This window comes from Columba livia, chromosome 9 (genome assembly GCF_036013475.1).
Source record: "Columba livia isolate bColLiv1 breed racing homer chromosome 9, bColLiv1.pat.W.v2, whole genome shotgun sequence".
NCBI classification, from domain to species: domain Eukaryota; kingdom Metazoa; phylum Chordata; class Aves; order Columbiformes; family Columbidae; genus Columba; species Columba livia.
Window position 1 is genome coordinate 17,638,687 of NC_088610.1, and position 23,968 is coordinate 17,662,654.

The 23,968-nt window shown below is 40.9% G+C and overlaps 1 protein-coding gene across 4 annotated transcripts in view; it reads right to left on the minus strand.

The window, feature by feature from the left end:
• The window catches only part of NYAP2 (neuronal tyrosine-phosphorylated phosphoinositide-3-kinase adaptor 2), a 138,727-nt gene that overhangs the window by 20,117 nt on the left and 94,642 nt on the right, over positions 1-23,968 (minus strand). For all 4 annotated transcript variants that reach the window (XM_065074043.1, XM_065074042.1, XM_005513091.3 and 1 more), the window contains 2 exons: positions 15,787-15,999; positions 7,756-7,859 (listed from right to left, as the gene is read on the minus strand). In XM_065074043.1, the coding sequence (XP_064930115.1) occupies positions 7,756-7,859; positions 15,787-15,999 (317 nt within the window). The remainder of the gene's footprint in view (positions 1-7,755; positions 7,860-15,786; positions 16,000-23,968) is intronic.

The following is a 23,968-nucleotide window of genomic DNA, read 5'->3' on the forward strand; positions in this document are numbered from 1 at the left end:
TAGAACCACAAAAGCAGAATCACTAGCATTTGATGCTAGTTTCAGATTGTGATTCGTCAAGAAGTGCATCTAGCAAAGACTTACAGTACTGAGCAATGACACAGGTTTACACTATGAAGCAGATACAAATTCTCTTACTAACGCACTTGTTACCATTTCCCTAATATTCAAACTGGATGAAAGGGTACTTCGGTTTACAGAGTTCTCCATCTACCTGCCATGACTGTATTTCTTGCATATAATGGAAGTTAAAAAAAGACTGCTGTGATCAGATACAGAACAGTGGATCTTGATTTATAGGTGCTCACTTTTTAGCAGCAGAATTCATTAAGTGCAGCAGTCAGGATCTCGGCCCTACTATGATGCCCAATAACTGCAGGGTGTCTGCTGACCGCTCTGAGCTCTTGTGTGCTATTGGTGGGGAAGACAGCAACTTTAAGCTGAGAATAATAGATGAGCACAGATGCTTTGTTTATACTTATAGGGTAGCATAGAGCCCATATGCTTTCAGATGCACATTTGCCAACCAAAGCATGATAATGTCAATTCAGTGGGGAAGTACTTTGTCTAGGTGCCTTCATAAATAATTATAGCCATAATAGTAACAATTTATCCTTCTTGCATTCATTAATTTCAGGACGAACACAATGCTTACAAGGCATACAAGGCCTGCAATATGCTTTGTATCCACAGCTAAGGCCAGAGACATTAAGAGCTTGGCTTGTGATATTTAGTTGACCCAGTACGGAATGACTTGTTAAAGTCGGCATGAGACAAACACTCAGCTGCATTGCTGAAGGGTACTCAGTCCTTGTCAAAATTCAACTCTAAACTATTTCTCTTAAGTTTTATAAATTTCTTACAAGGAGCTTATTCTGCACTTAAACTGCAGGGTATTGCTCTAAGAATGCGTGTGGGGAGAAGTGAAATGCACATCTCATCTTTTTTCTTTGTCCTATTTCCTTTCCATCATTCTTTTGCTATAAACCAGAACAATTAGAATATCTGTTTGGGATTCTTTGGCTGGAGTACAAAATTAAATAATAGTTGCCTTTGAGATATAGTCTCACATCAGTTTTAATGCTACAATTTTTTTTCATGATAACGCGTGTATGTTTTAATTGCATTTTGGTTAGCACCGAAATACTGAGTCTTTAACAACACGTTATCTAAGCTGCTGTGCGGCAGTATTTGGTATCCGGGGTCTGAGAGGCCCGGCCACCCCTCTGCCGCCATGTGGGACCCGGCGGGCACAGGCTCACAAGGCTTCTGCACAAGGTTCTTCCAATTATCTGACACAACAGCTGTGATTCCAGCCAGGAGGGAGAGAAAAAATCCCCACGCATCCCAACCACGCTTAACTTAACGCATCTCCTGGGGAATTCCGGTGAAGCCCGTATACGATCCGCACAGGCTCCACGTTTCCTAGAGCCGGGCAGCGGTTTGCACCGGCACCGTCAATCAGCAGCAGCCGGGGACACCTCCCGCCCCCAGGACACCTCCCACCACAGGGACAGCCCTGGCCACCAGGACACCCCCCGACACCGGGACAGCTCCCTTCCCGGGAGCCGGTCCCAGCAGCCCGCGCGCCGCCGCCCCGCCCGGATCCCGCCGGGGACCGCCAGGCGGCGCCCTGGGCTCGGCGAACGCTGCTGCGGCAGCAGCGGGGCTGGGACCGGTCCCTGCCCAAAGCCGGGCTCAACCCGCCCGCCAGGCACAACAGCCCCGGACAGACACATGTTTCACGTCCCGCCGCCTCCCCATCTCAGCCCGGTACCACCGGCATGGCAGCGCTGCCCCAGGCGGGCACGCCGCTGCGCTTCCCAGCTTGGGAAAAATAAAGCTTTTCCTAAACCTTCTGGATTTTCCAGACTTCATTTTGAACAGCTGTTAAAGTGCACTTCTGTCCAGGACTTCTCCAGCACAGACCCAAACAATAAAGAGGGAATTGTTGCCTTACTGAACACAACACAATGTACATTATACTTATCGCAGACCAACGGCAAATAAACACAGTGACAGTTCTGTAGTCGTATATTCAAAGTAGAGAACCTGCTTTCTACTTCTCTGCCTACATTAATACACGGGAAAACCATGCTGGAAAAATCCTGGTCTTTTGCTTCCAGGACTCTGTAAAGCCTGGATTTCCACTCCCATAAAACCGCTCTCTTGGTGGGTGCAACACCACACCCAGGAGCCAGCCCACCCACCCATCCAGCACCGCCTGGCTGCTGCTCTCCTGGGCACTGCCAGCGAGTCCCACCACGGAGCCTGGCAGGAGGGATGATGCCAAAAGCACAACGTCATTTCAAAGATTACCTGTAGGCGGGACCCATATAGCTTCTCCCTAATGCTGAGCATCCGTGGATTAAGTCTGAACAGGTATAAATGTCTACTATCCAGCAATGGACATTTTAAAAACTGTTACCTGTTCACTGGTAAATGTCCAGGAGCCTCTAACATGCACAGAGCAGGAACGACCCCAGCTAGCTTTCCACAACCGACAGACATGGTTAAATTAGGAGGTTATCTGAGGTAACCGACACACAGCTCTGCGTGGTCACTGAGGTTTTAGCCAGGCGAATCCGCTCTGCAGCTGCCTCTTTTCATATAATCCACAGGGAACCTGTATTATACCCCTGATTTAGACATCTCAGAGGTAGGTAGGATAGATATCAACAGTACACTCAGTCCTTCTACAAGTCTGTTTTATGCTACCTAAATACAAATTTAAGGAGTCTACTTGTCTCTAAAATTCTTGCCTATAAAAGATACATACCCAAACCATTGATGGATTCACTTCATTTCGTACAAGACAATAATCACACTGTCAAGTCCATTCTGTGGATGGGAAGCCTTTGCCCTTTGCTATATTATATTCAGATAAAAGATAACATAAGTGAAATCTCTCCTCAGTTTTAGAGGGTAATGGTTGTTATGTCCATCACATGGACCTTCTGTGTTGTGTCCACTGATGGGGACTTATGGGGGAAGAAAAACGCTGTCTCAGCGTGCTGGGGTCTCAGGCAGATACCAGACAAGTAATGAATTGAGCTGTTTTTTTTGTTTGTTTGTTTAGTTTCTTTTGTTTGTTTGTTTGTTTGTTTTCCAAAAAATAAGGCACCAAAAAATCCAGTGTTGATTCTGATATATTTTCTAGCTTCTTCTTAATTCCTTCAATGCGAACTGAAATTTCTTAATTCATAGCTGTCCATGTATCTTCATTGAGTCCTCTGAGCTATTCCTTCTAATCACAGCATGGCTTCTGGATTTTACTTTGATCATCACTGTAAAGCTTAAATCTCTTTTCCTTGCTTAAATTGGAACTAGATATTACTGCCTTGTCCTCCTCACAGGGAGACATAAGACCTTAAGAGCTATGCAGACCTTCAGAATTAAGATAGCATACCTCAAGGATGCAACAGTAAAGGACAGTGCTGTCTTCCTGCTGAAAAGCAAGTACCTAACAGGCAGCGTGAAGAGAGGCTGCACATTTGCAGATAAGGTACAGAGTTTTGTGGGAATCTGGCTGAAAATTGGCTCTTTTCTGCAGAAAAGCTGAAATACCACATTGTAACTACCAGGAGTTTTGTTTTCAAAGTGTGTATTTTCCTTCAGATCATGGATCTTCATTATAAACATGCACTGTTGCGCTGCTATGCAGCTTAATGCATGCTATTTTCTAAGAGCTGTCTACATGGTAATGAAAACAAACTTTACTTTGCACAATTCATTTGCAGCAATAGATCTAGAGATACTTAAATTGTTACCTTTTTCTTAAAATGGAAACCAGTGGGTTTTTTTGTATGCTGAAAAATGTTTCGGAGAAGCCTGTCGGTGACCTAGAGATTATTTTATGTCCATTAAAAATATGGATGTGAGACACTGTGCTCTCCAGCAGAGGGACTTCAACAGCAGAGGTTGCTTGAAATATTTTCTTCTTTTGTGACTGACTTGCTCAGTGCACATGCATCCTGTATGCGACAAGGATTTCCGAGTCCATCAATAGAGCGTAATCCTTTGTTACTCTGAGGTGAAGATGCGGAGGATGGTGGGATGCAGGGAAACATCGTTGTACCACAGTGATCCCTGTGACTCCAAATCCTGCTTGATTTACACAAGTGAACAACTGTATCCGCTATGAGGGTCTCCTGATATGACTGAGCATTCACCACTGCAGGGCAAAACCCCTGACTGTGCTGGCTACAAAGGCCTCAGGCACCAGCAGAGAAGCCCCAGCAATGTGGGTGATGAGTTTTCTATCGGGGCACCGTTGGACCATGCTTATTCTACTTCATAAACCTCACACTGTGGTTAACTTCTACTGTTTTCCGTCCACTTGGACATCTACAAACAACTGGCATTAGTTTTCATTTCCATATAAAGGCCAAACTCAGGTGGACTTTCACTGTTTCTAATTTTATTCACATATTCCTTATCTCTAAGATATGACTTACTGTACTTTCTAGAACATTTTCCCATTCCCTGTAAGCTGTCGGCTAACACTGCAGACCCCTTACAAGGCATTACATTCTGTGATACCTAGAACACTTCTGTGCTACTTACACTCCTCTCTTTAGGATATTTATATTAAGATACGTATTTAGGACATATACCTATATGCCACTTCTGTAGCTCAAATATTATATATTCCATGCTTCTGCCATATTACAGTTCCAAGCTCCTCACCTGACTTCATCTGCTACTCCTTAATTTCTTAAACTTTGTCCTTATACAGTCAATATCTTCAGTTCCAAGATAAACTCATGTTTATTTTTCAGTTTAAATTGAGCCAATTCATTACTTCACCCAAGGTTACTTCCTGCAACCAGCTCTTTCAAAAAGCCCTCACCATTTACCAGCACTAAGTCCAGAACGGCACGCTCTCTGCCTGCCTCAGTATGTTGGTAACTGCTGGCGGCTGCTGCACTACAGGATTTTAAAGTGTTCTCCATTGGTGAGCAGCCACATAATTCACCTCTGCTTGTAAGCTTTCATTTTAAGTGATCACTATAATGCTTACCATCAATACACAATAAATATGTTCCATGAATGTTAACTGGTTAATCCACACAGTTTCTACACCAATAAACAAGAAAATAAGGCATAGGGGAGTGAAACATCATTAATTACATGATTAGCCAATATTTGATTGGAATTATAATTTTAGGATTTCCTTAGGTCAGACCTATTTTTAATTATGTAGCATCCTCACCACTTCTTTTAATGATTCTGTATTAAAAATTATGAACCTTGAGAGCTCAGTTGCAAATATGATTTTTTTCCCCAAGTTAAACATTTTGAAAAACATCAGTTTGGCATCCACAAAGATTTGAGAAAAAATTATTAACAGTAATCTGCCCTTTTCCAGATCTTATATCCCTGTCTGAATGTCAGCTGTGCTAATCTCATCAACAAAGAGCTGGATAACAGCATGCGACCTCTTAATCTTTTGGAAAGTCTAATTGCTGATTACAATGTCGCTAAGAAAACCAGTATCAATACAATCAATAGACACAGTGCATGAAAATAAATGCCCTATATGCCATAATCTGTCAGATTCAGAACAGGCTAGCAACCCAGACGTTTCCAAACACATTTCACCTGTCATAGGTTGCTTGCACATTAGATAGAGAAGGTGTATAAAGAACACAAAGTATTGTTTGTGTCTGACATGGAGATTATAAGACTTTTGTTATTCCTCTGGAATCATGGTCAAATCCACACCTTGTAAAATTACGTCACCATAATAAAAGACAACCTAGTAGGTGGACAGTAAGAGAATGACGGCTTGAAGGGAAGACTTACGGGGAGAGAAAGCTTTTACTAGTTTTGCTTGGTTTTCATGAAGCCATGTCCATACATTATTCAATTAGCCACTTGAAAATTCCTTTTATCATCTTTGTTCCTTTCTTCTGGATGAAGTGAGGTGGATTTTTCCTCCACAGTTTCAGTGAACCCTGGCTGCAGCTTCTAAGAGGCTCATTATCTCTTCTATCACATCAGCTTCTGCTTTCAAGGCTTATTGTTTAGTCCTTAATATAAATTGAGAGACTGAAATCCCCTCAAAACACTCAAGGTGTCTTTGCCACTAAGTAACCCGCAAAGCATCATGTCTGTGGTAAGACCCATTTAATCAAAACTCACATACTACATGAACACCGGGACACTCAAAACCTTTGGAAGTACAATTACCCAAACTTCCTCCTTAGGTGATGTGGTATTTAAATAGGGTGCCATTTTCAATTTCCACTACGGATTTGATTTTCTTATGTAAAACCTGCTCTCAAAAAGTGCAAGGTTCTGTTAGGCACTGTGTCCAGCAGGGCTCAGAAGTAATACAATAGCATCAGTTTTACAGGTTAAAGAATTTTAACCTGTATGGACTAGGCTACCCAAATATAGCCTTCCTAAGAAATAGTTGGCTGTCTGGATTGAGTAAAGCAACCTTGCTCTTCTGGTCTCTACTTTGGTCAAGACCTTCTAGAAGCAGCTCACCAAGCTACAAACAACTTAAATACACGACTATTGCAAAGTAGTCCTCAGGGAGTTTTCCACTCAAATCTCATTGAAATTCAATAGGATTATGGGGACTAATTCCCTCAAAGCCAATCAAAAATTCACCATCTAAGGAGTTTGTGTGTGTGCATAAATATATATGTATACACGCATATATACATATATGTTGATGTCTCTGTGCATATATATACTCACCTACACAGTGATATGTAGGCTCATACACGTACACACAAGTGATACAAGACTGCAGTGCTTTGAGCTTGACAGAAGGCATTCACGTTATGTTTAAGTGAAACCTCTCAATTGCTACTCTCAGCAGTTAGTTCTGTCAAACTAATAATACAGGTCTGCACAGCAAAATGATACAATATCAGTATTAGCATATAAAATAAAGGTAAGTGTAGGTTTCCCATGTCTTTATTTCTTTTCCATTTTCTCACTATTGGAGAAATTTGCTGAACCCAAACACTTTCTTTGCTTTCTCAAGGGTTTATAGGGCATTTTTGGTTTTGATAATGAAAAAAAGAAGTATCTCTGTTTAAGACACAAGGAGATGCTACCCCTTTGATTTGGATTTTGATTCCCAACAATATGCAATAAATATAACTACAGTGGACTATTTAATAGTCCTGTAAGCATTACACGGCCTATAGCTGAAGAGAGTCTAGCTGCCTTAACTAAACAAAACTTACTGTAAGAGCAGTTTTCAGGACAGTGATAAATCACAGTGTAATACAATCATGCATTGAGCTCAAAACAAATGTGAGACTGGCACAAATATTAGAGTACAACTGGGCAGAAGTCAGGTATGTACAAGTCATTGACAAACATTGGTGCAACTGCTTTAGACAAGACATTTAAAAGAAATTTACATAAAAAAACATAGATTAAATTTATCAAAGTTTGATAAATTTTAGAGACAGTAAAAAAAGTACAGAAAACATGGAAAAATAAAAACCCCAGCCAATTCATACAGTACAGTTTTACTACATTTATATTACAGAATGAAGACAGAAAGGATACAAGGAATCAAGAGCAAAGAAAATTCTGCTGGCTCTGGCCAGTGGAATTTCATTGCCGATGAGAGATGCGCACGCACAGATGCATGCACACACATAAAAAATAAAGACAAAAAACAAAAAAATCATTTACTGTAACAAATGACAGACACAGAGGTGAGAAACATTTGGCATGTTGCAGCACAAGAAGTCATTCACGATTTGCTAACGATGGTACCTGGCTCGGCTGAAGATCACTGCCTTGCCTGAGCGGAGCGACGGATGGAGGAGGCACACCTGATGTGGATGCAGACCGACCCAATCTGCAACTTGCTTTAGGCTCTGTGGAGGAAGAGAGAAGAAAACACACTGTTGAACAGGAGGCTGGTTACTGCTGCAGTAAACTGACCCTGGATTCCTTTGAAATGGGGACTCCAGGCTTGGTTTCTAGCTAAAGTCTTGGGCGTTTGGCTGTATCGTGAACAGAAGTTGAGATCAGAAGGATTAAGACAGAAGCCATCCTATGTCGAGGCCTCTTTCCTCTCCTCTAGCATCTCTGAAGTACAGAGCGTAAAACAGCAGACAGATAGGAAGCATATAAATGAAACATTCTTCTTGCCCTCCCCAGCACCTTTTTCTACTCCTTATAAAATACGCCAGTGATTAAGGGAGTTACAGCGGCTTCTGGTTTCATCTCTCTATCCCAGAGCTAAGGGAGATGGTAGCCCAAAGACTGACAGCGCTGAGGAAAATCACGAAAGGCCAGAAAAGGAAGGAAGGGATGTATAAAAGTGGTGAGGATACTGTCACACTTAGGGATTTGGAATGACACCAAAAATACTTGAAAATCTGATGTTAATGGCAGTGAATTGAGAGACGGAAAGTAGGAAGAAAGGAGAAAACTCAGAACATTAACAGTGGCAAATTCTGAAGTCAGTTCCCCATAATCAAGGCGATTACAGAAGCAGAGGTTGCCTTGAGAGAAATCTCTATTCCAGAGAAGAACTGCACAGAAATTACAGTTGTTTCATTTTCCTTATGCTGTTGTACAAGGAGGCATTTCTCAGAAAGGTCCCCATTGATTTCCAGCACAGGTCACTACAGGTAACGTACTGACACGAAGCTGACGGTGCAGCTCAGAAGTCCCAGATGAAGGATTTTATGTCTGGACCACGCTGACATCAGTGCACTACCCCAGTGTTCAACACCCCACATCTGGTCTAAAAGAACCTGTCTTTCTGATAAAAGTGCCTGTCTGTTTATGCCCAAGAAAAATATTTTTCCCTGCATTTCCTGTTTATTGGTGAGGAAACATCTTTCAACCCATGGCTTTTGGCCCAGATTAATGTGTTCATTCTCTTCCTGTTTTATAAGCCTTCCTCCCAACCCTGCACCTGTCCTTTCTATTTAGTGGGCAAACACTGAGACCAAGGACATGTGCACTCAGCAGATGCACTGTGCACAATAATGGATTCTCAATTTTAGCATCGATAGTACTGCTTTACCATGAGTAATAAGTAATTATAATAATACCATGCCTCTTTACAATGGGTTTAAATAATTTCTTCTATTCAATCCCATGTTTTCACAAAGAGGGGAAGGACGTATGCCTTGTGCAATCCTGGTTGAGCAACTTTGCCTTTGAGGCATGTTTTCCCACATCTTTTGCTTTTGTCTCTCTGAAATATATTTTGTTATGCCTCATTTACACTGCTGCTTTGTCTGTGTTTGTTTTATACTAATATCTCTATTTGCTACGTGGATCTCTAGTATCATCACTAGCCACTGGCTGGGCCATTGTTTGAAAGGAATGAGATATCCATCACCAGCACATCCTTAAGGCCACATGGCACATCTTGGAAACCTGAGGACAGCTGGCACATTACACCACCTACCAGCAACATGCTGAAATGTGTTCTTCTAATTCCACTGATGATTTTTTCATTGTCACCTCAAATGCTTATTTTCCTCAGATGTTTCAGAATTCAATAGGGTATGGAGAAGAGCTATCCACTTAAGCTGGAGCACTTAGGCCAATGAAAGCATCTGTATGGGTGAATATTCATCGACTAAATATTAATAGGTTGGTTAACATCCAGCTGGCTGAGCAGCAAAAATATTTATGCTGTTTGACAAATGCATTATTCAATTCACTCATTCCTAGTCAGTCTGTAAACACACCACGAGTCAACACAGCAATAAGCATGCAGAAAGGAGCAGACTGATCTCCCCCATAACCTTGCATTTTGTACATAGTCTGTTGGTTTGCATTTTTTTGGACATGGGCAGTTGTTCTGAAGGTTTGATTAGGTTTGTTTTTGTTCTGATTTCACACCATCTGTGTGTCGGATTTCTGACTGATTCTTTCAGTAATATAGATATAATAATGGGTCTCATGTCTGTTTCCTCCTGGAATTTTGCTGGGGTTTCAGAGGGGACAAGAATTGCATTTTTTGGGGGTTGTTTTTCCCTACTGCTAAATAGAGAGTCTGTTTTTGCTGTGACAAGCAAAATCAGACACCCAGCACATAAAAAACTCCAAGGCACTGTCTGCCATTGCTTCTGAATTGTTTGCTTTGGGAAAGCAGAGAGAAGTGTCATAATTTGCAATTTGGATATACGTGCAACAACAAGAGATTACCATTTCCTTGCCAAAGAGACTCCTTTCATCTGGCATCAAAGAAATAAAACCTATCACACACAGATGAAGTATTAGTTCCTTTTTCTCCTTGTAATATAAGTTACAGTATTAAGGAAACGATAGTGATTTTCATGGTGATCTTCCCCAGAAGAGGTTTCAGAGATGGCTCCATCTAGCTTTTTTTTTTTTTTTAAGTTCAGGAAGTTAGGTCAGACAGTGAAAGGGAAAAGTGTGTTTTGGGTTTTTTTTAATGGCCATTCCATCGGCCTCAGTGGGAATATTTTTAGACCAAATAAATGCTCAATTCTACTGTAATTAGTGCTCTGAGTAACATCTTCACACTGCACACTACTGTGGGGAAAAAATAGCCATAAATGGTCTGTTGCATAAATGATGCCCAGCTTACTGCTCTGTGTTTTACAGCATGGTATTTTTCAGCTGTGTACTGAGGCTAACTGGATTTTGATCACTTCAAAATAATAATGATCACTTCAGATAACAACTTCTGCTTTGGGCTATCTAAACAGTAGTAAGAGGTCTTCTTGCATAATTATGTCCACCACCCAGTCACTTTCAGTACCTTTACTTCTTGATTTTCATGTTTTAAATGCTTGTCTGCAAGGCCTGCATATTGATGTTGATTCTGGTTCTGGAATGAAAATGGGCTTTCCTCGTTACTGCTGAGAATCTTGAAGGAAGGATAAATTCTGCCTGCAAATCTCAGGGACAGTTTCTAGTATTTAATTCTCGTTAATCTCACATGGATGATATGGAGACAGCTCAGTATTAACATCTGAAATGAGCAGTCTTGAGACTACTGGAGAAGTCCCATCGTGACAGTAATTTGCGGTGTGGAGAGAGTTTTGTCAGCCAGCCTGATAAAGTACATAGGAGAGGCTCTGTAGATCTCTGTCCTCTGAGGAGGATGCATTTGCTGAGGGTCCATGATAACGCAAGCTAAGCTACATCAGGCTCCATACTGATAAAGTTAGCATGGCACCGCATCTCCGCACTGCACTTTGCTTTGCTATGCAAGTGGATGCTCTGGTTCTAAATCAAACCTGCCTGAAAGAGGGTTCCACAGATTCCACTCCAAATACAGGACCCTCTGCAGGCACAGCTGGGGTCCTTTTGACACTGCTGTAAGCCATGCAAAAGCTGACAAGGGCTAACAGCCTAGTGCCAAGCGAGGGGACTCGCAGGCATGTGTCTAAGTGCTTTACTGGACTGGGGCCAGCGCACTGCACTTGAGTAGCCATCAGAGATGCCTGTTGCAATCAATGGGCAGCACGAGGCTTGAATTCAGCATATTGCTTGGGGTAGATAGAGAGCTGCAGATCATATTTAATGTTTTGCACAAAAATGTTCATAAGATTCAGTTGTTATATTTAACTGACGAAACTTTGGTGGCATTGTTTTGCACAGCTTCAAATGATGCATCCTGCACACTGTGCCATACTAGACAAACGCGCTGCTCACCGAGTGCCTGAGCCACCCCAGGAGTTGGGCGCAGATGCAGGTAGCATGAGCAGGGGCTGCTCAGCCCCCTGTCGTGTCACCACAACACTCCCAGCAATGTGAGTCGTTGGGACCACAGCCACCTCAGCACAAAGTGAACCTGCACTCGTGGTCAGCAGCAATGAGACTGGCATCACGGGACTCTCAGGCGTAAGCTGGGTCCGGACAATGCCAGCAGGATTACACATGGCCGTAAGCAAGCAGACAACCCCAAAGGACAGCATTACAGATGAGAATTTTAGGAGAGACTATCCAACACAGAAATACAGGCTTTTGAATCACAAATGGGATTGCCTTAAAATTGTGCACTTAATTATATATTTAAGCACTCATATAAATGACCTGTTTTCCAAATGTGAAAGTGCTGTCATCATAACTAAAGATGTAGAGGCTTGGCTGGGTGCATTTGGGGCAGTGAGTGTTGGATTTTCTTCAATAAAGCAGAGTGTTGAAGTGCGACAAGATTTCAGGGAATATTTTCAATCAGTTTTATACCAATGTGCTATGGTTTTCTACATTCTCCAGAAACACAACAGCTCTGCATGATTTTTATTTTTGGATCTTAATGGAAAGAGTTCTTTTATTCATCCAAGGAAACCTTCATTCTGCCTATCGTAATCTTAATTCAAAAAAATACTCTGGCTGTCACTTACATTGGAGAAGCTTCTTATCCTGTCACAGTCTCTTCTTTGCACATGAAAAGAGAAATATTGCTTATTTGCTACAGCTGCCAAGAAGCACGTTTTGAATTAAACAAGGCAATGTGACAGGCTGAGAGTAATCACATGCAAAAAAGAAAAAGAAAAGAAAAAGAAAACATGCATACTGGAAAAATGAATCACACCTATTATCATCATACTGGCCTGGCCATGTTGGTCTCCTAGAAAGAGATGAGTAAGCTGAAACATAATTTGAAATTATGAAACTTTAAGGTGGAATAGACTACGTGGTCGTCTGTCACTTAAAAAAAAAAATTTAGGACTTCACCTGCAGAAGCCACTTAGTGCTGAAATAGCACAGCAGCATGTTTAACTGAGCTGATTTCACAAAGGGAGCACTGAACCTCTGAAATGCAGTGTTACTAGATATCTATAGGCCAAAAGCTTAGCAGATCTCAAAATCAAGTCAGATAATGAGAAAAAAACATCTGTATTAGATGGGTTATGTATTAAATTAAGATTTTTTCCTAACTGTCATGACTCAGGTCTATGTCAATGACTGAGGCAATGAGGTAAGGAATAACCATGTCCTCCTGGCAGTGTTTTTTCCTTAAAATTTCTTGCTATTTTTCTCTGAATCTACCCAGTAACATATTCCTCCAGCATTAAGTTGCCTTCACTTGGAGAATCCTTGAAGGATTTAGTAGCTCAGTGATACTCTGACATTGCCTGTGAGAACATTTAGGGGTTGGTGGGAGTTAGTCATCTCTGAGGGAAGCAGCCCTAGCTAGCAGAAACTGGTACTTTGCTGCTGCTGCTTTCTTGTACCAATGAATGTGTTTTGCACCTTGGGCTTTGGCAGCACAGCTCCATTCCCAAAGAGCTTGAACTTAACTATTCATTACTTTTGCAAATCCACAACAGTAGCCAGAAGTTCCAGTGAAGGGTAGGCATTTACTCCCTGATTACCTATAATGTTTTCAGCTAGAATACTAATGGACTGGCTGAGTGACAAGCTGATGGTGATTCGAAAACAGGTCACAACAACAGAGTTTCTGAGATTTAAAAGGCAGTGCAGTGTCTGTCTCTAGCAGCAGGTGGCAATGCAAAATACTTCATGGTTGCAGTTAGGAAAAAAGCAGCAACATTCCAGAAAATACTCTTCAAAGCTCCTGGAGTGAAGTTATAGCAGCCTTCTGTTTCACAGATCTCACATGGCTCTTCACTACAATTGCACTGACTTTCCTAAACGCCAGCATGCCCACAAACCACTTAAACTGCTTTCCATAAGAAACAACAGGATGCCAAGAAACCCAAAGTGGCCTTGACATATTATGTGACAGCAATCAGGTATTAGAGACAGTGATTTCCCATGTGCACCTAAAAGGCCAGGCTCGTTTGAACAAAGTGACCAGAAAGCTCAAGATTCTGTTTGGAGATGGCTCATTCCACCTCTGATCTTACTAGCAGGTGCAGAGATGGGGAGAACCCACAAAAAAACAGTATTCTCACTCAGGTATTCACTCAGACCACTCCAGTTCCCAGTTAATCTGTGCCTCAGCAGAGCTGCCCTGTTGAGTACACATGAGAAGTCCTTTCACATCCTCTCGGTTTTATAGCAGAGCAGTTCAATCCCATTTTCTTTAAATTATTCCAACAGTCCCCTAATAAATGCCTGTACCAGCGTGAACTAAGAAGTAAGCAGCAAACTGGCATTTCAAGGACATGTCTGCACAAAAAAGTAGCCTTTTTTCTCGTGTCTATGATGTTGGAGAGAGAGCAACAGCAACGACAACTGTAGTGGGGACTGCCCTGATTACATTTGGTCCTGTGGTAAATCTAAGTTCTAAATTCCTAACACAGAACTACTTTATCTCTTTGACTCCAGAAAGCATTTGAATCCATACAGACACATTAAATCCCTCTTCTTGCATTCTGTTACAGTTCTAATTTAATTGCAAAGACCGAACTGTTACAGTTCAGGTACAAGTTCATTAAGGAGTACTGTGTACGGCATTTTGAATGCAATGCCCCACCGATTAAAGGTAAAACATGTTGCTCAGGCAACAGCTAGAGACATGGGAAAAATATTCATGGTAGATGAGAGGCAACATTCATGAAAAGAAATGTCATAAAAACCGCGGGGAAAGAAAAATCATCAGCAGCCCTCAGATTCTAATCATAAAAAAGAAGCCAAAATTCAGCCAATAAAATATTTCCATAATTTTTCTTTGATAGTCCTAGCTATGTAAGACAAAGTCACAGCTAACTAAATCAAGGCATGATTCAACAACTATTACAGTTTGCTGATGCCAAATAAAGATTGAGGCCAACATGTTTTGTCTGCCTTTGGAGATCAACCAACTCTTTAAAATAAAACTGATGCAGGAAGGTTGGACAGAAGTGCTATATTTTGCTAAGAACCTACTCTTTAATTTTCATTTCTCTTGCATTCTGCTCTGTACTGTCATCTCACAGAACTAAAAAGCTTGGTACACACCTTCGGTCTAATTATCAGATGCACAGTTGCTTTGATGTGGTAAATCCACCCTTTTACCTGCATTAGTACAAATGATGCTCTAATACACTGGGAACTGAATTTTTAACAAAGTTGTGATCTAATCTGGAAAATTCCTACCTACCAAGATGCTTTGTGAGAACAGACAAGTAAGCAAAAGGCAGTAACACCCAAATAACCTGTGCTAGTGTCATGAGATATGCAGAAAAGCCACTTTTGCTGCCTCAGGAAGGACTACTTGGGGGACTTCAGCAAGAAAAGCTGGAAGTTACTCTTCTGATAGAACTGTCAAAACTCAAAAAGTACCAATGCAGTGCAGTGTTTATGCCTGAGCTATACATATCTGTTAATAGATGTGCGTTCATGTATCAGTTCTGTTTGTTTTAGTTTATAAACAAGGCTGCATTATTTTTCATGGCTAATTGGGAATTCACTATTATATATATATATATATATATATGAAATTTGATTAATTAAATGGGTAGGTATGAATTTGTGACTTCTGAATTCCATAGTCACTTTTCTAGAACAGCATAAAGCAGAGGCTGCCTGTGTCCACAAACTGTGCATATCAGTAAGACAGCCTCGTTTCTGAACCATGTGTTTTTGTTACTGTGTGTATGTGAATTTATGAACTTCTCTCTGAGGTGCCATGCTGTGAGTGTCTTTGCCATAGTGTCCCTTTTCAATGTCAAGTGGAATTCCTTACTTTTAAAATAGACGAATGGCATGCTTACACGTTTGTATTACCTGCCACCATCCCAATTCTGTTCCAGCACAGAGCACAAGCAGCAGCCAGTGGGCTGGGCAGATTCTAGAAGATATTTGGAAGTCTAAAGAACATGGATGTTTACCTACATCCATGCATGTTGAGAGATCCTTCAGCTCACAAGGATATTAATGAGATCTCCCTTGCTCTGCTGCTCAACATACCTGAGCTGTTGCTTCCAGCTAACATGGTTGGGCTGACAGAGGATCTCCCCAGTCTGCTGGACACCACCGGCGGGCCTGGCGTTCCATCCCATTCCTGAGCTTTCCCTGGCTCCCTGGAAGAAGCTGTCCCGTGATGGCCCCCCCTCTCTTTGTTTTCCAGCTTTGGTAGTGGTTCAGTGCTGTGACTTCTGATCTTCAGCTCATCTAGTGGTTCTACAAAACACACAAATACACGTTTCGTTATCAAGTGTCTGCTAATTACCCACATCATACAAAAATCTTTTACTCAATATTCCATATATACCAATCATAACTCTTTTAAGGGCACTTTACATCATGATTTTACTGTCTAGGCCTAAAAACCTACAGTTTATGTACATTTCAATATACTTTTTAATTATTAAAGCCATACACAATGCAGCAGATGGATGAAATGTAACTTTTCTGTTACAACTTTTATATGCCAGGAAGTTATTTTCAAAAATGGTGCTCTACCAAGTTATGCTTTCATTAACAGTTTCTGGAAATACTTGAATTCTTTCAGCTGTCGTTTCATTGAGAACAAGTTCTTCTTCAGGCACTTTCTAAGGAAGCTCTGTCCTAAGGCAATACTGTGCAAGCAACATATCTGTATTCCTCATAAGCTCTAATAAAAAGCACACAATCCACAAAACTATCCGGTGTTAATATTTTGGGTGTGCCCAGCACCATAACCTAAAGAATAAAATTCCAGTTGATTGGAAAATCCTTGGAGTCACAAAATTACTTTCTGCTTCAACACCATGAGTCAATATAAGGAGGAGAAACTTTTAAAAAACAATGGAATGATTTTTAAGTGAAGCAGTGATGTCTGCTTTCTTCATGGCTGGGTTTTTTTTTCTCTTGAGACACTCATCTCTTTTCTTGCAAGTTGAGCAATGTATGGAGAAACAATTCATTCCTGATCTCTTCCACCTGTAGCTGTGAAAGATTCACATGAAAAACTAGATACAGAAGAAACTTTAGATTGCTTTTAGTTGTATCAGCTTATTACCATGCTAGTCAGGTATTCAAAGCTTGCAGGACTGCTTGGCTCCTTTTAGGGGAAAAAAAATCCCTTTGAGTTTGCAATTTTATACTTCATATATTTACACCCAAAGATATCTTTATGTGATAATCTCAGTTCCAGTCATCCTGGTTTATAAATCAAACCCCTCATGTACTCTAATTCCTGTATGTATCTACAGTCTTGAAATTCACATTTGGTAGAGATGGACAATCTTCCCTTAAGCCGTATCTCAAAATCTTTTGCGGCTACAAGGGACATGAGAAGATTTGGGAGAGCCAGCTGCAGGACAAAAACCAGGAGCCATTTGCAGGCAGGAGATGACCAGAGCTCGCCAGGACTCACGGGAACGGCCAGGTCTGGCTGGGCAGGGCTGCCAGAGATGCAACCGCAACTCTTGGGTCAGGGGCCACGTCTTCTCCCAGTTATCCCTGTGGCCTGGAACTGGGATCATCCAATGTGAATTTACACTCAGATGATACAGTCCCAGCAAAAGAACCCCATTCAAACCACTTTGTCTGTGGCTCAAACCCCCTAGCACTGTTTTACCCTCGCTACAGCGAACAGTGGAAGGTGCAGTGTTGGAGATCTCTATGGTATGGTAGAGGCCCCACCAATGCACAACAGTGACAAAAAAAATCTCATGTTGTGTTGAGTTCTTTGTCATTCCAGTCTGCAGATAAACTTGATGAGCAACAACACAGCCTGAAGTTTGAAACATGTAAAAATATCTAACTTGATCTGTAGTGCAATATGTAATCATTAATTTATTTCATTAATTACTGTCAGTTAACAGTAAAAATTAATGTTAAGGCTATCGTACCATTACCTTAAAGAATTTTTTTTTTCAGTTACAAGTAACACTCCATGAGAAAACAATAAAATGGCCCTAGTTTAAACAAGTCTCGTAAATAGGATTCAGTGACATTTTATGTGACAAAGACCTTCAAAAAAGTCAAACCTCTTCCTTGAACTTTAAGGTCACCTTTCTACTTTAGTGTATGCATAAAGACACTGTAATGAAAACCCAAACTGATTGTTTCTCCTAGTTGGTAACCCCAGCAGAGCACAAGGCTGAATAACAGTCTGTGTCAATATAACGTGACAACTGCCTTTCAGGGACCTTTGCTACGAAGTGTAACACAGCTCTGTCTGTGACTGCACAGAGAGACTTGCTAATACAAAGAGCTGTGCAAAGAGACGTAGAGCCCCAATTATAACTAGATTTGAACTGTTTCACCTATCAACAAAAATGCTCTCATATTTTTTGTGAGAATTGATATATCAAAAATAATTATATACTTTTTCACATAACAGATACATACAATCATATCTGAATTCTTTCTTTGTATCAATAACATTCACTTCTATAGGATACTGCTTCTCTAGAAAGAGGAAAGATATCAACAAAATTCTGAAATTCTTTGGAAATGCACACAATCCTCTTTCCCACCAACACAGGATGCTGTCTAGATTGCAGCTCTTCCTTTCCAGCAAACTGAGGAGAAAGCCAAAAGAACCGAATATGCTTTTAAAAAGCCAGAAACTGCCTCTCCAAGTGCCCTACCAACTTAATGAATCATTCAATAGATTTAATTTGCTATGTCATTCAGCTGCTGCTGGCAATGCTGTGATTACCTTAGTGAAAACCCTCTCTGTGTGTGCCTCATTGACACTACTTCAACACCACCCCTTGAGCTCCACACGCTCACGCAGTCAGCCCTTAGTTGCAGTGGAAACACTCTGCTTGAGTGTGGAGCTAAGGACTTATCCACTCAGTTTACTTAACAGAGAAGCATTTGTACTTGTTGCCTGATAAAAATGATTTGTGCTGTCTTAGTTTTGTTATCAGCTGAATCAAAGCACAGCAGTTCTCTGCGACCAGCTGGAAACTATGGAAATATTCAGACTAAATAGAGATTTGGCTTATAGTCTGCTTCTTTATAAGGTGTAGAAAATCAGTTTTCAGCTGGCTGTCTAGACTTCGTAAATTTACATTCCACTATCCCTTCTTGGGGATTTTTGGTTCTCAGCTTATCTGAAAAGTAATATATCCTAAAAATGAAAAGCAGATTGAATCAGATTATAATGTCATACAACCCATCACAGAGCCTGAATCATTATTATTTGGTGATCACTATCAGTAACACTGATACACAGTCAGAAAAACAACATGTCAATGTTCTATATAGTTTTCTGTATTATTACTTTGCTGCTCACTTGCAAATACATAAAAAATGGAAAAAAAAAAAAGCCTTACTTTTGCTCAAATATTTTTGTGAAGTATTTTGGAATAATTTCAGCTTCCTTAATAAATGTCAATGAGAATCATACTCTAATTCAATTAAAAAAAAATCACAGTGCTAGTTCTTGCTCGACTCAAAGAGCACCTCAGTTCTAATGTGCCCATGACAACTCCAGAAACACAGCACACTCCCCTCCCAGGTCACAGCGCATCACTTGGATGTGTTTATACTGTCAACCACTCCCTGCTGCAAATGCAGCTTCACGGAGCAAGCCAGTGGCACAAATTGTCGTGTCTCATAAAAGCACATTCACTGCTCCGTGTTTTCACTCCTGCAGTTTGGCACGAGGCACTGGTGGAAAGCAGAACAGGCCTATAGCTGTCAGCTCTGGTTACCTACAGGGTGGTGACCTTATCATCGACTGAAAATCAAACCAGTGTATTTTAAACAGAGTAACCCTTTATAAAAGCTACAGGAGGATTTAAATGGCCACTTTATCCACATTGATCCCATGCTGAAAACATGAACTCTAACCAGTCATACATATATTCTGCTGAAAGGTAACAGTAGCTGCTGCACAGCTTTTTTTTTTTTTTAATTTTTTGAGATGTGCAGAAACACAGATGGGATCCAAGTTACCTCAAGCTGTTAAAAACCTTAATTTGGAGTTAGGAGATATTGGAACTCAGTGTTATGCTGTGAGCTCAACTCAATCATATGATGGCCACAGGCAAATCTTTTCACAGTCAAGTGCTGTACTTTGAAAGCTGAAATTATGGAAAGCATCTTTATTGTTCAATAATTCGTATGCCAAAATAGTACATAAAAATGTAAATTTCAAGAAATAATTCACTGCTTTAAATATTTATGGATACAGTTGGTTGAGCTGCCATAAAAGCGTTCAAATGTTTCGAGCACATCCAGGTGTCATGGTATTTCAATATTCAAAGATATGCATTTTCTGTATTTATTTCACCTGAATCTCAGGCTTTTCCATTTTAAGAATAAGGTGGTAGCTAAAATCCCTTAGAGAGAACATATTTTACAAATAATTGACATGCACAATTTCCCCTTTATCGAAGGTCCCCTAAGTAGCTGCACACTAGGCAAGACTGGCATGTGAGCTGTTGTACTGGAAAACTCATAAACGCTGAAGAAAGTGAGAAACAAACTGAGTTACTTGGCTGTAACTTGCACCAAAGCAAAAATACAGCTATGGAAGAGCTATCACTCAAATGAATATGTATTCTGTGGCCAGTCTGCCACTCTGCTGTTAAGCACAAATTAATTTCAGGTCCTGGTGGCTTCTTAGTGTAATGCTAGGTGATAAACGGCAGAACCTTTATGACAGCTTGGGGTTTTGGGGGGAAGAAAGACAAGCAATTGTTTTAAGGAACTTAAAATGAGGGCTGCTCTCTGCCATCTCTCTCAGCTGTGAGCTGAAATGTATAAGCTAATCATCCATGCATTATTCATTTACTCCTTTTTCTGTGTGTTTGTTATAAACCTAAATAAATAATACATTACTCTAGGCAGAACTTGCATACTGTGGGAAGTAAACGGCAGTACTCACAGGGTCTAAAATTCAGTATACACATACAGGTGTGAAGCAAAGTCAGTCACTTGGGATGGGGTTTAGATGTGAATCAGAACTCCCAATCTCCTCCAGCCCTGACACGTTGGAACTCACCTGGCATGGCCACAAGGTGGGCATGGCCCTGGCCAAGGGAGCAGGAGCACAGAGCATCCCCAAGGCACAGCTGGCAGGTCAAGACATGGTGTCAGCCAGCAGCCAGCATGTGTGCGGGATGGTCAGAGCCACCAGAGCCACATCCCAGGCTTCAGCTCCCACCCTTGTACCCAGGGCCGAGCTGCCAAGCTGGCAGCAGCCCTGCTCAGCAAGCCAGGTCTAACCCGGGGTCCTGACCAGGGGAAGGGCCAGGCACAGCTCCAGCAGTGTCCCACAGAATGTTGCCTGCATGGCTGCGGGATGTGCCCAGCCACTACAGACAGTTACTGCCACGGACATTGCGTGTAGAGCAATACTAAGCACTTGAGGAAATCCCACAGTTTCTTTTTCCTGCACACTAGGGATTTTTATTCACCTTTATTACACATTTGAAAACTAGAGCTGCCTTTTAATGACTTTCTTGATGAGTGGTACTTTGTCTGATCTGCACAGCTGTAAATTCATCACAACCTCTCCCAAAGAAAAGTAATATGTTATTACTACCACGTGCAAGAAACCTGGATAATGCTCAGTGCTTAAGCCATTTTTCCCCCTAAATAGGAGTATATTATACTGTCAGTGAAAGCCATTTCCTCATCTTTATTAACTATGGTGGTTTGTCTATTCTGACTTCATCTGCTTGCTAATTAAGCAGAAGTTTGCTCTGCATATCAATTTTTAATACCCTTTTTTTACAGTTAAGTGAGAGTTGCAGCAGCCAGCTTGTTCAATTAAAAGCAGCTCTGACCTAGTTCCATGCAAAATCAATAGAAAGCCTGAAAGAATCTTGCAAACCATCTAACATTTGAGGAGACATGGCTGAAATGCCTCACAGTGTTCACTGAGCACGTTTCCGTGGGCAGTGTGGGCTTTCTTTTGTTTTATACAGTGAAATACAGTGGAGATCGCATTTGCCTGCTACAGACCTGCAAGGATCAGCCTCACCTGCTACCGACAGCCAAGGGAGGGGAAAGAGGGATTGCCAGAGAAACGCGTTTGGTTGATTTTCTGTGGCTATCCCAAAGCTGCTGAGTGGGCAATCCTGGCTGGGAAAACAAGATGGGAAAAGAAAAAACACATGCTGTGTTTGAAAACTAACAAAAGAAGGGATGGATTTATAACAAAAAGCTTTAAAATAAAAACATTTGATAAAAATTGAGTGGTTTAATCTGGTTGAAAACATAGAACAGAATTCTCTAAGCTTCATTAAGCATCAGCTGGCATTTTCAGTCACTTCAAAGTTGAAGTTTTAAAAATTCTGCACAGTAAGACATACATTTTTAACATTGATATCTTAGAATAAGAGAAAAAATACTCTTGTATATTGATGACTGAAATACAGGAAAACCTGTTTTAAGTCTTACATAAGAAGTGCTATTTGATCCAAGATGATTATATTTTGGCATATATTATAGAAGTGCTGGCAATATAACATATCCCGTTTCCAACAGGGCCATCATTATTTCATAATGATTTCTTCCAATACTGCACTTGATTTTTCAAGTGTCCCTATTCTGCTGCAGGTCACCTCACAGCGTGACCCTTTGACTGAAAAGGCCACATCTGGAAGATACACATTATACAGATGTATCACCAAAGCAAATAAAAATGAAGTAAAAACTCCTGGGACTCTCACCATTCTTTCAAATAGCATTCTTGGAAAGGATGTTCTTTTGGCACTCTGTTAAAAGGTGTGCTATTTACTTCGGGCCAGTCACAATTACATAATTAAGCAGAACACTTTATTCTCTTATATTCACTGCATATTTTTATTTAATTTTCTTTTCAGAGCTGGTGATGTTGCAAATTGGTGACTTGCATTCAGGAGCACCTCAACAGAAGCCTCTCTGTTCCCCAGTGCCTCCTTGAGCAAGCACCTAAGTACAGCAAGTCAAAGGGAATTTTGCCATTGACTTCAACAGAGCAAGGGTTTTCCTTCCAGCAGTTATTATTTGGGGCTAGCCAGCTACACTGATTTGTAAGAATGTATAGCTTAGTTGATGCTGGTGAGCTGCAAACATTTCTCTCATGTAATTTGTGGACCCAGATCTCTCGTTAATAATCCAGGCTGTCCTTTCAGTGAAACAACTAAATGTGTGCACATAAATTTCATACCTGTAGATGGGCACATACATGGTCTTGCACCTGCTTGCAGAAAATAGGATTTAAGTAGGAGAAGAAGGAAGATGACTAGTTTGAAAAGTCTGAATGTGGCCGTCTCATGCGACTTTCTTCTCTCCCCTGCCGTCCTCTGTTGGTATCACCAACACTGCCCTTGGACTCCACAGTGACAGCACACGCAACACAAGCTCATAGCGCCATCCCCACCCCAAGGCAACACGGATCAGAGAAACACTGTGAGATGAAACAAACAAACTGTGGAAATCAGTGACTGTAAAAGGTTGCCCAACTGTTACTAGCATTTGATTTGAAGAGAAAACAGTGTCAACTCTTACTTAATTGCTTTTCTTCCCAACTCTGATTGCTTCTCTGCACAATCATTCTGGTATTTAGGTTCTCTAAATACACAGCCTTCATGCTTGGGTGAGGAAACACCAGTTTGATGGGCACTGCAAATGTCTTAGCACAGTGTAGCAAGAAATCAGAAGGCAGGGTTGAGCCAAAAAAGCTAAAAAACAATGACTCTTTTAGGAAAATGTTTTTGTATGAAGTTCATGACCTTAAGTTTCAAAGCTTCACTTCAAAAATATCAATCTTTCATAGAAGTGCTGACTATATTAAACTTGTCAACATTTTTTTGGTCAAGTTGTCTGCTGAAAGACAGCCTTTGAACTATATCAGCATTTTGAATGCAGGGCTTTTCCATTGTTTGACCATTTTCATTTCTTCTAGAGTGTATGCATTCATCTAGATTCAGTAGTAAATGAGAACCTGTTGTTAAGTCAGAAAAATGTGGAGACAGTAACAAATAGTGGCTGTGAAAACTAGGAACAGGAACCCTGACGTTCATATTTTCACAATAAAAAATCAATCAGAATGTTGGAGTGAAAATAAATTCTTTACTGGCTATTTTATCTGTATTTTAATTACCCTTATGGAAAACATTTTTAGAAATGCTTTTCCCTTTATTGACTCCATTAATGAATGAGAAAATTTGCCTTTCATTATTAGAACAAGCGTCCCATTTGTAAGGCTCTCCTT